Source organism: Callorhinus ursinus, unplaced genomic scaffold, assembly GCF_003265705.2.
Source record: "Callorhinus ursinus isolate GAN/ISIS: 27379988/994484 unplaced genomic scaffold, GSC_fseal_2.0 scaffold8, whole genome shotgun sequence".
Classification (NCBI taxonomy): domain Eukaryota; kingdom Metazoa; phylum Chordata; class Mammalia; order Carnivora; family Otariidae; genus Callorhinus; species Callorhinus ursinus.
Genome location: NW_027397070.1, coordinates 37,739,957 through 37,754,601, shown reverse-complemented (window position 1 = coordinate 37,754,601; position 14,645 = coordinate 37,739,957). Strand labels below are relative to the sequence as shown.

General features: G+C 43.6%; 1 protein-coding gene across 3 annotated transcripts in view; it reads right to left on the bottom strand.

The window, feature by feature from the left end:
• The window catches only part of MTHFD1 (methylenetetrahydrofolate dehydrogenase, cyclohydrolase and formyltetrahydrofolate synthetase 1), a 61,365-nt gene that overhangs the window by 7,910 nt on the left and 38,810 nt on the right, over positions 1–14,645 (bottom strand). For all 3 annotated transcript variants that reach the window (XM_025869895.2, XM_073895344.1, XM_025869896.2), the window contains 7 exons: positions 14,141–14,281; positions 12,823–12,891; positions 12,445–12,556; positions 12,204–12,343; positions 9,502–9,543; positions 7,035–7,135; positions 6,002–6,179 (listed from right to left, as the gene is read on the bottom strand). In XM_025869895.2, coding sequence (XP_025725680.1) covers positions 6,002–6,179; positions 7,035–7,135; positions 9,502–9,543; positions 12,204–12,343; positions 12,445–12,556; positions 12,823–12,891; positions 14,141–14,281 — 783 coding nt within the window. The remainder of the gene's footprint in view (positions 1–6,001; positions 6,180–7,034; positions 7,136–9,501; positions 9,544–12,203; positions 12,344–12,444; positions 12,557–12,822; positions 12,892–14,140; positions 14,282–14,645) is intronic.

Below are 14,645 nucleotides of genomic sequence, written 5' to 3'. Positions count from 1 at the left end.
CAAATGGACTTCACAGATATATTCAGAACATTCCATCCCAAAGCAATGGAATACACATTCTTCTCTAGTGCCCATGGAACATTCTCCAGAATAGATAACATCCTAGGTCACAAATCAGGTCTCAACTGGCACCAAAAGACTGGGATCATTCCCTGCATATTTTCAGACCACAATGCATTGAAACTAGAACTCAATCACAAGAGGAAAGTCGGAAAGAACTCAAATACATGGAGGCTAAAGAGCATTCTACTAAAGAATGAATGGGTCAACCAGGAAATTAAAGAAGAATTAAAAAAATTCATGGAAACCAATGAAAATGAAAACACAACTGTTCAAAATCTTTGGGATACAGCAAAGGCAGTCCTGAGAGGAAAGTATATAGCAATACAAGCCTTTCTCAAGAAACAAAAAGGTCTCAAATACACAACCTAACCCTACACCTAAAGGAGCTGGAGAAAGAACAGCAAATAAAACCTAAACCCAGCAGGAGAAGAGAAATAATAAAGATCAGAGCAGAAATCAATGAAATAGAAACCAAAAGAACAGTAGAACAGATCAACGAAATTAGGAGCTGGTTCTTTGAAAGAATTAATAAGATGGATAAACCCCTGGCCAGACTTATCAAAAAGAAAAGAGAAACGACCCAAATAAATAAAATCATGAATGAAAGAGGAGAGATCACAACCAACACCAAAGAAACACAAACAATTATAAGAACATATTATGAGCAACTACATGCCAGCAAATTAGATAATCTGGAAGAAATGGATGCATTCCCAGAGATGTATCAACTACCAAAACTGAACCAGAAAGTAATAGAAAACCTGAACAGACCTATAACCACTAAGGAAATTGAAGCAGTCATCAAAAATCTCCCAACAAACAAGAGCCCAGGGCGAGATGGCTTCCCAGGGGAATTCTACCAAACATTTAAAGAAGAATTAATACCTATTCTTCTGAAACTGTTCCATAAACTAGAAATGGAAGGAAAACTTCCAAACTCATTTTATGAGGCCACCATTACCTCGATCCCAAAACCAAAGACCCCATCAAAAAGGAGAATTACAGACCAATAACCCTGATGAACATGGATGCAAAAATTCTCACCAAAATACTAGTCAGTAGGATCCAACAGTACATTCAAAGGATTATTCATCACGACCAAGTGGGATTTATTCCTGGGCTGCAAGGTTGGTTCAACATCCGCAAATCAATCAATGTGATACAATACATTAATAAAAGAAGAACAAGAACCATATGATCCTCTCAACAGATGCAGAAAAAGCATTTGACAAAATACAGCATCCCTTCTTGATTAAAACTCTTCAGAGTATAGGGATAGAGGGTACATACCTCAATATCATAAAAGCCATCAATGACAAACCCAGAGTGAATATCATTCTCAACGGGGAAAAACTGAAAGCTTTCCCCCTAAGGTCAGGAACACGGCAGGGATGTCCACTAAAACCACTGCTATTCAACATAGTATTAGAAGTCCTAGCCACAGTAATCAGACAACAAAAAGAAATAAAAAGCATCTGACTCGGCAAAGAAGTCAAACTCTCACTCTTTGCAGATGATATGATACTTTATGTGGAAAACCCAAAAGACTCCACCCCAAAACTGTTAGAACTCATACAGGAATTCAGTAAAGTGGCACAATATAAAATCAATGCACAGAAATCAGTGGCATTCCTATACACCAACAAGACAGAAGAAAGAGAAATTAAGGAGTTGATCCCATTTACAATTGCACCCAAAACCATAAGATACCTAGGAATAAATCTAACCAAAGAGGCAAAGAATCTGTACTCAGAAAAAATTGAGGAAGACAAAAAAATGGAAAAACGTTCCATGCTCATGGATTTGAAGAACAAATATTGTGAAGATGTCAATGCTACCTAGAGCAATCTACATATTTAATGCAATCCCTATCAAAATACCATCAAATTTTTTTAAAGAAATGGAACAAATAATCCTAAAATTTGTATGGAACCAGAGAAGACCCCGAATAGCCAGAGGAATGTTGAAAAAGAAAACCAAAGCTGGTGGCATCACAATTCCAGACTTCAAGCTCCATCACAAAGCTGTCATCATCAAGATGTATGGTACTGGACACCTGGGTGGCTCAGTCGGTTGAGCGACTGCCTTCGGCTCGGGTCATGATCCTGGAGTCCCGGGATCGAGTCCTACGTCAGTCTCCCTGCTCAGCGGGGAGTCTGCTTCTCCCTCTGACCCTCTCCCCTCTCATTCTCTCTCTCTCAAAAATAAATAAAATTAAAAAAAAAAAAAGACAGTATGGTCCTGGCACAAAGACAGACACACAGATCAATGGAACAGAATAAAGAGCCCAGAAATGGACCCTCAACTCTATGGTCAACTAATCTTTGACAAATCAGGAAAGAATGTCAAATGGAAAAAAGAGTCTCTTCAACAAATGGTGTTGGGAAAACTGGACAGCCACATGCAGAAGAATGAAACTGGACCGTTTCCTTACACCACACACAAAAATAGACTCAAAATGGTTGAAAGATCTAAATGTGAGAAAGGAATCCATCAAAATCCTAAAGAACACAGGCAGCAACCTTTTTGACCCCAGCCGCAGCAACTTCTTCCTAGAAACATCGCCAAAGGCAAGGGAAGCAAGGGCAAAAATGAACTATTGGGACTTCATCAAGATAAAAAGCTTTTGCACAGCAAAAGAAACAGTCCACAAAACCAAGAGACAACCGACAGAATGGGAGAAGATATTTGCAAATGACATATCAGATAAAGGGCTAGTATCCAAAATCTATAAAGAACTTATCAAACTCAACACCCAAAGAACAAATGTTCCAATCAAGAAATGGGCAGAAGACATGAACAGACATTTTTCCAAAGAAGACATCCAAATGGCCAACAGACACATGAAAAAGTGCTCAACATCGCTCGGCATCAGGGAAATCCAAATCAAAACCTCAATGAGATACCACCTCACACCCATCAGAATGGCTAAAATTAACAAGTCAGGAAACGACAGATGTTGGCGGGGATGCAGAGAAAGGGGGGCCCTCCTACACTGTTGGTGGGAATGCAAGCTGGTGCAACCACTCTGGAAAACAGTATGGAAGTTCCTCAAACAGTTGAAAATAGAGCTACCATATGACACAGCAATTGCACTACTGGGTATTTACCCCAAAGATACAAATGTAGTGATATGAAGGGGTATGTGCACCCCGATGTTTATATCAGCAATGTCCACAATAGCCAAACTATGGAAAGAGCCAGATGTCCATTGACAGATGAGTGGATAAAGAAAATGTGGTGTGTATATATATACAATGGAATATTATGCAGCCATCAAAAGGAATGAGATCTTGCCATTTGCAATGACGTGGATGGAACTGGAGGGTGTTACGCTGAGCGAAATAAGTCAATCAGAGAAAGACATGTATCATATGACCTCACTGATATGAGGAATTCTTAATCTCAGGAAACAAACTGAGTGTTGCTGGAGTGGTGGGGGGTGGGAGGGATGGGGTGGCTGGGTGATAGACACTGGGGAGGGTATGTGCTATGGTGAGTGCTGTAAATTGTGTAAGACTGTTGAATCACAGACCTGTACCTCTGAAACAATTAATACATTATATGTTAAAAAAAAAAAAAGAAGATAGTAGGAAGGGGAAAATGAAGGGGGGGAATCAAAGGGGGAGACGAACCATGAGAGACTATGGACTCTGAAAAACAAACTGAGGGTTCTAGCGGGGAGGGGGGTGGGGGGATGGGTTGGCCTAGGGATGGGTTTTAAAGAGGGCATGTTCTGTGTGGAGCACTGGGTGTTATACGCAAAAAATGAATCATGGAGCACTACATCAAAAACTAATGATGTAATGTATGGTGATTAATATAACATAATAAAAAAAAAATACCAAGCTCCAGATATTCTAAGTAGAAATTGTCTCATAGAGGTAAAGTTATTGTGTGTGTGTGTGTGTGTGTATGTGTATGGGTGTGTGTGCGTATTTAGGACGTCCTTAGGTACATCATCAACAATACTACTGACCACCCAAGAATTATTTCCTCATAAATACAAAGAAATGTTCCAATGGTGGAGATCAGACTGATAGGAAACCAGACCTGGGATACTACTGATGAAAGAAGACAACCAACATCCACCCAATAACCTCCTGTTTGTATAGGAGAGGCAGATGTTATTTTTAACACAACAAATTGCGGATTGCCATTGCTTAGAAATAGTATAAAAAACAAATCATCTACATAATAAAAAAACCCAACCCAGTGACTTCTGTGATCACCAAGCACTGGGAGTGCTGTGGAAGGCTACAAAGCAAACAGTGCACAGAGGCGAGGAGTGTCCCGCCCAGTGAGAGTCTCCACCCCATGGTGCTGCTCGGAGGGGGCGCTAGGATGCAGAGCAAACAGCATAAGGAGAGCCTGCCTAAGGGAAATGGGAAGGAAAGCTACTTGGACGAGCAAAATACTGAAACCAGGCAACATATCTGCCTCTAAGCTCCCCAGCAAGTAAGGCCAAGAGGACATATGGGGAGAATGCTGTTTTCTGAAAGGAGCAACAATCTATAAAGATAAAAATCCCTTCTGAGCTAAACAGTGATAATTTAGGAAGAGGCTTTGGATAATGGACAAAAATAGAGTGTCTATTCAGCTATGGTTTTATAAAGATGCAACAGAGATTGCTTTCATGTGCGTCTTATCTCTGGGGCTTCAGAAATGCCAAGGCACGTTCAGAACTTCTGAAGCCAAAGTCCTTCCGTTGAGGGGTGACTGAAGACCAACAGACGCTAAACAAGACAGACAGTGGCAGCCTCCTGTTTGTCAGAACGGAGCAGAGTTCCAAGTAGAAGTGAGAGATCAAGTCCTCATGACGCCACTTCCTTGGGGCCTCCTGCTGGCCTTCCAGGACTGGGGTTCCTAACTTAGGCACCATGGGCGGGACTTAGCGCACCTATAAATGCTTTCATTGCATTTGGGAGATTTGTGTTTATGGCATTTCCTAAAAATATGATTTGTTGAAGAGATATTCAAACCAGTCTATAAAACTAAAGCTCAATAAGAAAATGTCACCGTCAATAGGACAATGTTAACGAAATGTCAGTGTATTTTATCTGCAAAGGGCAAACAGAAACAAGAGAACGTTAATTCAAGAATACTGGGGTTTCCTCCTTCTACCTTTTTATGGCTGATTTTGAAAGTCTATGCTTATCTTTTGGAAACCAAGCCAAGAATCAGCCTGGAAAATTTAAGCACAATTACATACCACACCTGTCCCGTGTTCCTAATGAAGTTTCCAGTTGTTGTGGGGGCATATTTACTTAATGCCCAACAACATCCTGAAATGCATGGGCAGAGAACTGAAAACAGAATACAACCCTACGGTAAGAACAACCTCTCTCCAAACTCACTTTACTAGAGCCCAGAATAAGCAGTGCTTCTTAGAGTTACTCAGTGATGGAAAGAATGCTAAGCCCTGCTGGGGTGCTCTGGCTTTGCACCCGAGAGCTTCTCTGCACTTGAAGCAACCCCGAACCAGTAAGTGAGCTGAGGAGCATGAGGTTTTCCCCTGTCACTGGGAAGTGGTCAGAAAACTTCTGAGCTTGGTGTAGCTAGCCCCTTGCCAATTTGCCATAACATGGCTGGTACCTCAGGTTCAAGGCTGTAAGTGATTTACACTCCTGGTCCTACATTTAACCCTTTCTCCTGCCAGCAAAGGGAATGTACTGTGAGTCTTTTCAAAAGTGAGGCCGGAAGCCAACCTCCCAGAGCGTTCTCGTGGGGACCTGCCACTCTGTAAGTAGCAACGTGTGTTGGTAAGACAGCTGTCTGGGGTTGATAGCCCTGGCTGTGGTGGTGTAACTCACCTACGTGGGAATCCAACCCACAGGGCTGAAGATGCTAAATACAGGTTCTAAAGAGAGGTAGCCACACAGAAACCTCATCGTGTTTTGTTTTGTTTTGTTTTTTTTCCGTACAGAGAATAACTCACCTTGAGGTCATAAAGGAGCTGGAAGCTGCTGGGTGCCTGAGCTGCTCTCTGGACGGCCTGAGCCAGGGCTAAGGCACCCTTGCCCCCTTCTGCCCAGTGCGTGCATTTCACTGCATCAAAAGCCCCATGATCTTTGGCAAGGCGGCTGACAAGGTCCAGCTCGGCCTCTGAATCTGTCCTGGAAAGGCAGCAATTCGTGTTAAAGCAATGAGGATGTTCGCAGAGGACACTGTCTTGTGTTGGCCATGAGAACTCTAGTGAATTAGTCATTGATGAATGGAGACAAACCAAGTAATACTGACTGGGTTTGACTGCTGGCTCCACAACTTACTATCTGGGTGACCCTTGGCCAGTTATTTAATCCTTATGTGCTTTGGTTTCCACGTGGTAAAATGGGAATAACCGTAGCACTTACTTCCCTGGGATGTCATGAGGCTTAGATGACCAATACATGCAAAATACTTGAACATTCTAGGCACATCACAGGAATCAATAAAGACTAGCTTTTAAAAAACTTTTGTCTCCCATTCTGCTACGGTTTGGTCATTATAACAAGACCAAAACTAGCACTGCAATACCTCAACAACCTACACAAGTTCTCTCTTTCATGAACATTTCTGGCTCAACATGTTTGACTCTTTGTCAAGATACCATCCCACTAGACCTACTGAAATAAGGGAACTCCGTAGGGCTGTGACCTCCTGTCAGCATAAAAGGCCTCTAGAGAGCAAAAAAGAACATTTTACTTCAGGTCTGTGTGTCCTCCAGTGCAGAAGGGGGCCCGTGGGAGCCACATCTGACCCTGGGCCCTCAGTGGAAGAAGTGACGGGTTTGCGGAGGCATCTGTGGTCCCTCTCGCCCCAGAGGCTCTTGTCAGGGGCTGCCACAGCAGAGGCTTAATAACCAATACCAGTAACCGAAGAACAAAATAAAGCTAACCGCGGTGCTACACAGTTAGCTCCGGGAGATGGTTTCTGGCTCTTTTTCACAGTCCTCCCCCGCCTCCCACCCGACTCCTACTCTTTGTACTTACTTGAATGCGTTCACGGCCACTACCACTGGGACTCCAAACATTCTGGCATTTTCAATTTGTTTCCTTAAGTTACTGAAGCCTTTTTCAACCAGCTCCAGGTTCTGTCAGAACAACAGGGAAGGGTCCACGAGGTCAGCAGCAGGTTCTTCTTAAAAGGGAACGTGTCCCTCACTGTCAGAACCTGCCCATGGCAGGTCTGCGCATGCGTTTCTCACGCGGTGGCGAGGGAGCGCTGTGGAGCCCTGACCCTGAAACAGCCTGTCGCGCTGGAGCCGCACTGCAGTGGGGCCAGGCTAGCTTCCCGGCTGAACTGAAGGCACGAGGGCTGGTATGGCTGCTGTCATCACATCACATCTTAATGGCATATTTGCTGTCTGCAGGGGATTAGCTGCTCTTAAGTAAATTATACTGACAACCTTGTGTTTGGCAGATTTTATGTACTCATATGGTACGAGGGTATAAACTGACTCTACTCAGCGGCACTCGGACCCTTCCGCCCGAAGACCGCGCCTAGCACAGTGCCTGGTGTGCATGACACAGCTGCCAAAGTGCTGTTGGAAAATACGCAGTGATCAGTGGTGCTTTCAAAGGTTCTAAGGAACTCAACCATGACCCTTCAGTGGGGACAAAGAAAACAAGAGAAATGCCATGTTTAAGAACCAAATACTGAGACATTTAAAGGAAAGTGATAAAGGAAACATACCTTTAAATATGTTAAATGTTAATGGCAGCGTTGCTCACAGCCTTGGAAAACTGCAAACACAAACCTCCCTCAACGGGGGATGGGGCCAGTGAATTATGACATATACACTCAATAAATATGCATCATGCAGGCGTTACGAAAAGTGAAATAATCTGTATTAACGTGGAACCTATCAAGGATGTACTGAAGTGTACCAATGTTGCAAAACTATGGACAACTTAACTCCATTTTTGGATAAATACAAAAAAACATGTATATATTCATGAAATATTTTAAATGTTGAAAAATATCTACCGAACTGTTCAGGGGACTCAAATCATGTATTATATCCTTACATTGTCTAACTTTTTTCTTTACAAAAAGGATGTTACTATTATAAGCTTAAAAATACATTAACTCTTTTTAAGATAAAAATATAATAGTCTTATATAAAAATAAATACACTGGATCATAAGCAAACCCCAGAAGTAACAGCCCTTGATCTGTGGATTCAATAAAGCAGCAGGAAAAGGGGGTAATAAGATAAAGGTAGAAAACAACTGAGATTATAAACACAACTTATGCCTTTTTCCCTTTAATAGTTGAAAACTAAAATTGGGATTTAACTGATATTCTAAAGAGCCCTGCTAATTCTTTACCTCTAGTCACATGAAACCCAATTAATATGTAAGACTGATTGAGAACAGTTTTTAAAAAGGAGAATTTCTTAAATGAAGACACCAGCTGGGCCAGTTAGGGGCAGTCACTCTAATTAGACACAGGAAAGGCTGTGGGGTGGCAGGAGGGCCAGAACTGTGAATTCCCCTCCTACGCGTGAATCAGACAAATGACCATAAAAGGCAAATCATAACTCAGAAGACAGGCAGACTCAAGACACCAACAATTCTTTTCTAGCTGCTTCTGAAATACTTCATTTAGGGCTTGTACAGTGCGCTATATTGCCTGACAATTTAAAAGTCTCCCCAAAAAGGCTGAAAAATGGAATGAACAGTGGCGGCAGCTGACCTCACCATCTCATGTGAAGGTCTGTCTCTCGCATAACCACCCCAAACACGCTCTAGTGATGTTTGAGAGGAAGTGATCTAAATATGAAAAGATTCAAACTCCCAGCTCTTCTTTGAGCTCCTCCTTGCTTGCTATCAACCAAATCAGCTCAGGGAAACCTTACCTAGCAAAATAACAGGATCCTGACTGTATACTGGTCCTTTAACATGGATTTAAATCTACAGAAGAAAGACATTTCAAAAAAAAAAAGTCCCTATTTGCTTCACACTCAGATGGCATTTGGTAATGAAGCAGCCAATGCAGGGACGACAATGGAAGGAAATGTAATTAGTCTAGGGCAGGGTTTCTTAACCTCAGCACTCCTGATATTTGGGGCCAAATGAGTCTGTCATGGGGGCCGTCCTGTGGGCTGTGGGGTGTTTCGCAGCATCCCTGGCCTTTACTCAGCGCCAGAAGCTCTCTCTACCTGAAGTCAAAACAATCACAAATGTCTCTAGACATTGCCAAATGTCCCCCCGACTAGAACCAACCACTGGTCTGGGGCAGCAGCTTCATGGAACAGCCTCTGTGGAGCGCCTGTTCCATGAAGCACTTCTTCCCAACTTTATCCACTGCAATTTTTCAGCACACTGCAGGCCTGTTGGCACCCTTGCCCCCAGCAGCCACACGCCCACTCACGTCCACACGGACTGGGTTGAGAAACGGTGATTCAGGGTGGGGTGCCCTCTAGGACAAGTGAATAGAAATGACTGAAGTTACCTCCTCTACATAAGCCTTGGGGAGTGGCAGTCCAGCAGTAACCTGGAAGGAAAGGAAGCAAAGTCAGAGGTATTTTCTACTTACAATCCAATTTTAGCTTAAAAGGATGCCTTGCCAAGTGTGAAAGGCGAGAAGCTGCATCATAGCTGGGGAGGGGTGGTTCATAGCAGGATAAGGTTTCATGCCTGAAGGATTGAGGGTATCTGACCAACCCTACTGCACACAACAAAAATGACTGCTCTGGGCAGAGTGGGAGACCTCTGTGGCCTGAATGAAGGAGGTGAGGACAGATCTGTGAAGGTGATGGGGAAAGGGATATGTTCTAGGCAGGGGCAAGAACCTCAATGAGCAAAGAACACAGCAGTGGGGGTGGAAGGCAAGGTGCGTGTTGGGAAAATGGCAGCGGTCAGCCCTGCAAACGCCACCCTGAAATGTCCGCCAATGGAGTCTGTGACAAGCCCTGTGATGAACCCTGTGACGATGGGTTCCTGAGCTGCTCTGTGGAGCCAGCCCACGCCTTCATGGAGCTGAATGAGGGAGCACGAGCAATGCAAACAAGAGGGACCCAACACAGAATTTTCTCCCTCCATCAGAGTATATTTAAGGTGTGAGAATACATAAACAGTGAGCTCACTGTTCTGGTGGCACCTGGTGGCTTGGCCCCTGCTGCACCCACACAGACGAGCATTGAGGTGAAGGTGCCAATTCCAGAGCCTCCACTGTGAGCAGTGCAGAGTGCCTTAAAGCCTTCAGCTTCTCAGCTTGGTGTGCTCCCATTCCTCGGGGACGATAGTGCCCCGACTCCAAAAGGGGCCCCGGAGAGGCAGGGCAGGGAGCAGGGACCTGAGCTGCCACATTCTGGGCTTTACATGCAGCTCCACGAGGGAGCGAGAGAGCAGGGCTGGCTCCTGGACAGAGCTCTGTGTGGGATGCTCTCCTCTCAGTGCTGCCCAGGTTAAGTGTCTGGCATTATTTTTCAGACCCTGAGATCAGGAGGAAAGAAGGTGCAATGGTGCAAGGGGAAAACATGCTGGGGAAAAAGGAGGAGTCCATCCTGCACTCCTGGGCTAGACTGGAGAGGTGTGCTGGGGTTGGGTTATGGCAGTGGTTCTCATAGTGCGGTCTGGGGACCTCATCCTTTCATGCGGTCCATGAGGTCAAGACTATTTCCACAATAATTCTAAGATATCATGGTTCTTTCCACTCTCATTCTCTCATGGAGTGTACAATGGACTTTTGCAAAGAACATGTGACATGTGATCACATGCAGAAGGTGAGAGTCCAATGGTCTTCAACTAGGCCAGATTCTGAAGAGATCTGAACAATGTACAATGCTTACATTTTGTTTGGGAAAATTTAACAACTTTTCATTTAAAAAAAAAATATATATAATTTTGGGGGCATCTGGGTGGCTCAGTCAGTTGACTGTCTGACTTCAGCTTGGGTCACTATCTCAGGGTCCTGGGATTGAGCCCCGGGTCCGGCTCTATGCTCAGCAGGGAGTCTGCTTGTCTCTCTCCCTCTGCTCTGTCCTGGTTCACGCTCTCGCTCTCTCAAATAAACAAAAAATCTTAAAATATATATAGAAATATATATAATTTTTGTTGCTATGTAACTCAGCTTCAATTCCTAATATAGTAAATATCATAGATATAACCCACCGAGACAAAAGTTCTTGCAGGTCCTCAATAATTTTGAGAGTGTAAAGAAGTTCTGAAACTAGGAACACCTGGGTGGCTCCATCGTTAAGCATCTGCCTTCAGCTCAGGTCATGGTCCCAGGGTCCTGGGATCGAGCCCCACATCGGGCTCCCTGCTCAGCAGGAAGCCTGCTTCTCCCTCTCCCGCTCCCCCTGCTTGTGTTCCCTCTCTTGTTGTCTCTCTCTCTCTCTCAAATAAATAAATAAAATCTTTAAAAAAAAAAAAAGTTCTGAGACTAAAATGCTTGAGAACTGCTATGTTAGGAAAACCCCTGATTGCTACACTAAGAAATACTGATTTTAAGTGAAGGAGGTCTTATTTCTCATGTTGCAAGACTGGCTTCTGGAATTTAATAAGGCTAGGAATTTATTACTTCTTCAAATAATTTCTGAAAACTATCACCATGTCTTCATGTGCAGGCACTGAAGAAAAGATATTACAATAATAGGATAAAAAGTGCAATTTCTAACCAGTAGGAATTCAGGAAAACACAAACTTCAGGTTGGAGTTGAAGATAAACTAGCCCTGACCTAGTTTCTCTGTTATTCGGAGGCAGTCCAGGTCATATCTACCTTTCTCCTTTTCCTCCCTCCCAGGCTGGGCTAGTCTCACCCAGTATGCGCCTTTCAAGAAGGGGCTGACTTCTGTCTCAGCTAAATCATTTGGTTGGCTGGCTGCCCGTGTCACTCTTTAGAGGGAAAATGGGACTTACTTAAAAAGAACAGTCTGAACATAAAGGAGTTTTCTGTGTGTCTAGCCAAGCACATGTCCTTGGTTTAGATATTATCAGAGGTTCCCTCAGAAAGACTGGTGATGAAGCCAATTTCCACGAGTGATAAGGTGGCTGGCATGAGAGCTGTGGAAACATCTCTTGCTCTCGGCACCCTATTAATCATGAGGATAAGAGCACCTTAATGAAGAAAGAGGGACAAGTCATCCCAACTTCCTTTCAGCCTTCAACACACTGCTGAGAATCAGATTCTTCGAACTCTTGATCCTCACCGTGGGGCCACCTCCGTGCATCTTAAGAGCCCTGACTGTGGCCACAAGCACCACAACGTGAGGGCGGAGACCAGAATACCGGCATTTGATGTTAAAAAACTTTTCCATCCCAATGTCTGCTCCAAATCCTGCTTCAGTCACTGTAAGTGAGGAGAAAAGCAACTGTAAAAAGGCCATCCCAACTCCCTTGATGTTAAAAGAAAAACACCAGTTTATTCACAGATTTTGCAAAAATACTCACCCACAAACCCCTCAGGGCCAACAAGCTTGAGGGCAATTCGGTCTGCAATGATAGAGGAATTCCCATGTGCGATGTTGGCAAATGGTCCGGCATGAACAAATACTGGAGTGCCCTGTGGAAATCAAGATGGCATGGGCAAAGCTACCACAAATGGGATCATGTCTTTGGGACTCCAAAAGACAAAGACTTCCCAGCAGAAAAATACAAAGCCACCTCTTTTATATTTCAGCAACATCCCAATCACAACAGTGAGAAAGAACAAGAGGAAAGAGATGAGCAGGTAGAGAACTCTCTGACTCCCCAAGAGAAGTGTGCTTTATAACCACTCTGCTCTCACACGGAAGACCGATTTGGGAAGGCAGGAGTCGCTCGGCTCACCTCTAATGTCTGCATGAGATTGGGCTTGATTGCATCCTTCATAAGCACTGTCAATGCACCACTCACCCCCTACAAGACAAAGGCATGACACCTTGTTTCCTAGCAGCAAAAAACCCCAATCTTTTGAACGAAAACTCAACATTCTTAGATCTTCCCTTTTTAGTGATTGTGTAAAACTGGTACTTTCACCTGAACTAGACCATCCATTTACTTATTTTTTTCTGGATATACTATGAAGTTGTCTCCTATTTTAAGCAGGAAGAACACACACAATGAAAATGACATTCGCATCTAATTTGTGGAAAAACATGTAACTATGGAAACAACAAGCATCTCAATCAAGCACTGTTGTTGACTGATGAGGGAATCTATCTGAAGCCAGTTTATAGCACTGAAATGCTAGCTCTTAGAGAACTGAATTATTTGTAACTTTGATGTCTGGGCAGAAATGACTGAAAACCAAATTCATGTGTGTTTTCCAAAGCTGAAACTGAAAATGTACCCAGGAGTTCAATACACACTCTTAAGTATCAGGTCCCTCTTTTAAGCCATCCAACCATAGTTGAATAAATTGGTAACAAAGTAAGAAAAGGCTATGGATCCCACCTATATTCAATTTTGGTGAGTTTCTAAGTTTCTGGTTGGGGTGTAAAAATTTAAAACTATTTCCTGTCTTACACATATTGACTGTAAAAACAGGAAATTAGTATTTTATCCCTTTTCTGAATTCAGCTGACAGACTGCTAATCACGGGCCAAACATTTTGGTGTATGTCAACATAAACAGGCTTTCAAAAAATTAATTTGTAAGATGATTTCATTCTAAACCTCATTTTACCACACAGACAGTTTGGAAATAATCCTGAAGTGGAGAACTAGCCTAGGAGGGCCATCAGACAAATCGGCTAATAAATTGTTCCCAATGTGGTTATTAGTGTGGAGATGGTGGTCAATAAGCCGCATGGTAAGAGGAAGGCCTGTTGTGGGGAGAGGCCAGGGTGTGACTCCAACCTCATCAGCTAAGGACCTCACTGGGACATTTGACATTCTCTGCAAACTGAAGTCATACACCCACTTTTAGAAATACTCACAGGGTGAAGATGTTGCTCAAACCATCTGAAACCTGTGGTCTATTACTGGAGCATACCACCTGTTACTTGCTACGAGGCACTTTTGGGAAATTTTGTAATTCTCTTGCAAGTAGCAAAATCACAGAGAATTTATCAGTAACTGCTGGGATACCCTAAGGCGATAGACCCAGAGGCATCACCAAGCCTCTGGGTCCCCAAAAAGCACCCTCTGAGCACCCGGGTACCCACCAGATCTTCGGTACTGATGGGCTCCCCTTTCCTGCTGGATGCCACCACCATTCTGCTCAGTCTCTCTCTCATGTCTTCTAGCGAACTGGTGAGAGCCAGCACAGCCATGATTTCACTGGCCACAGAGATATCAAACTGGGCCTGTTGGCCGGGAAAAGACATGACAGGCCACACTGCATTAAACCAGAAGCGTGAGTTGCAAAAGCAATCCTTGTTTGCATCCGAGGCTTACACAAATAGCCTCAAAGGACAGAATGGCACAACGGTATACAAAGAACTTAATGAAAATAATTCTCCAATAGCAAAAATTTGTAATCGATGATTCCAGGACCTTGAGTTGCCAATTTTTAAAAATAAATGTTCTAGCAGGACCAACAGTCTCTGCTGAAGGAAGCTTGTAATCATGTGGTGATGGTTTCCCTAACACACAAGGAAACAACACAGAAGCTCTTACAACCAAAAGACATATTGTGAACGGCCACACACAAAAAAGAGGCAGTTTTGA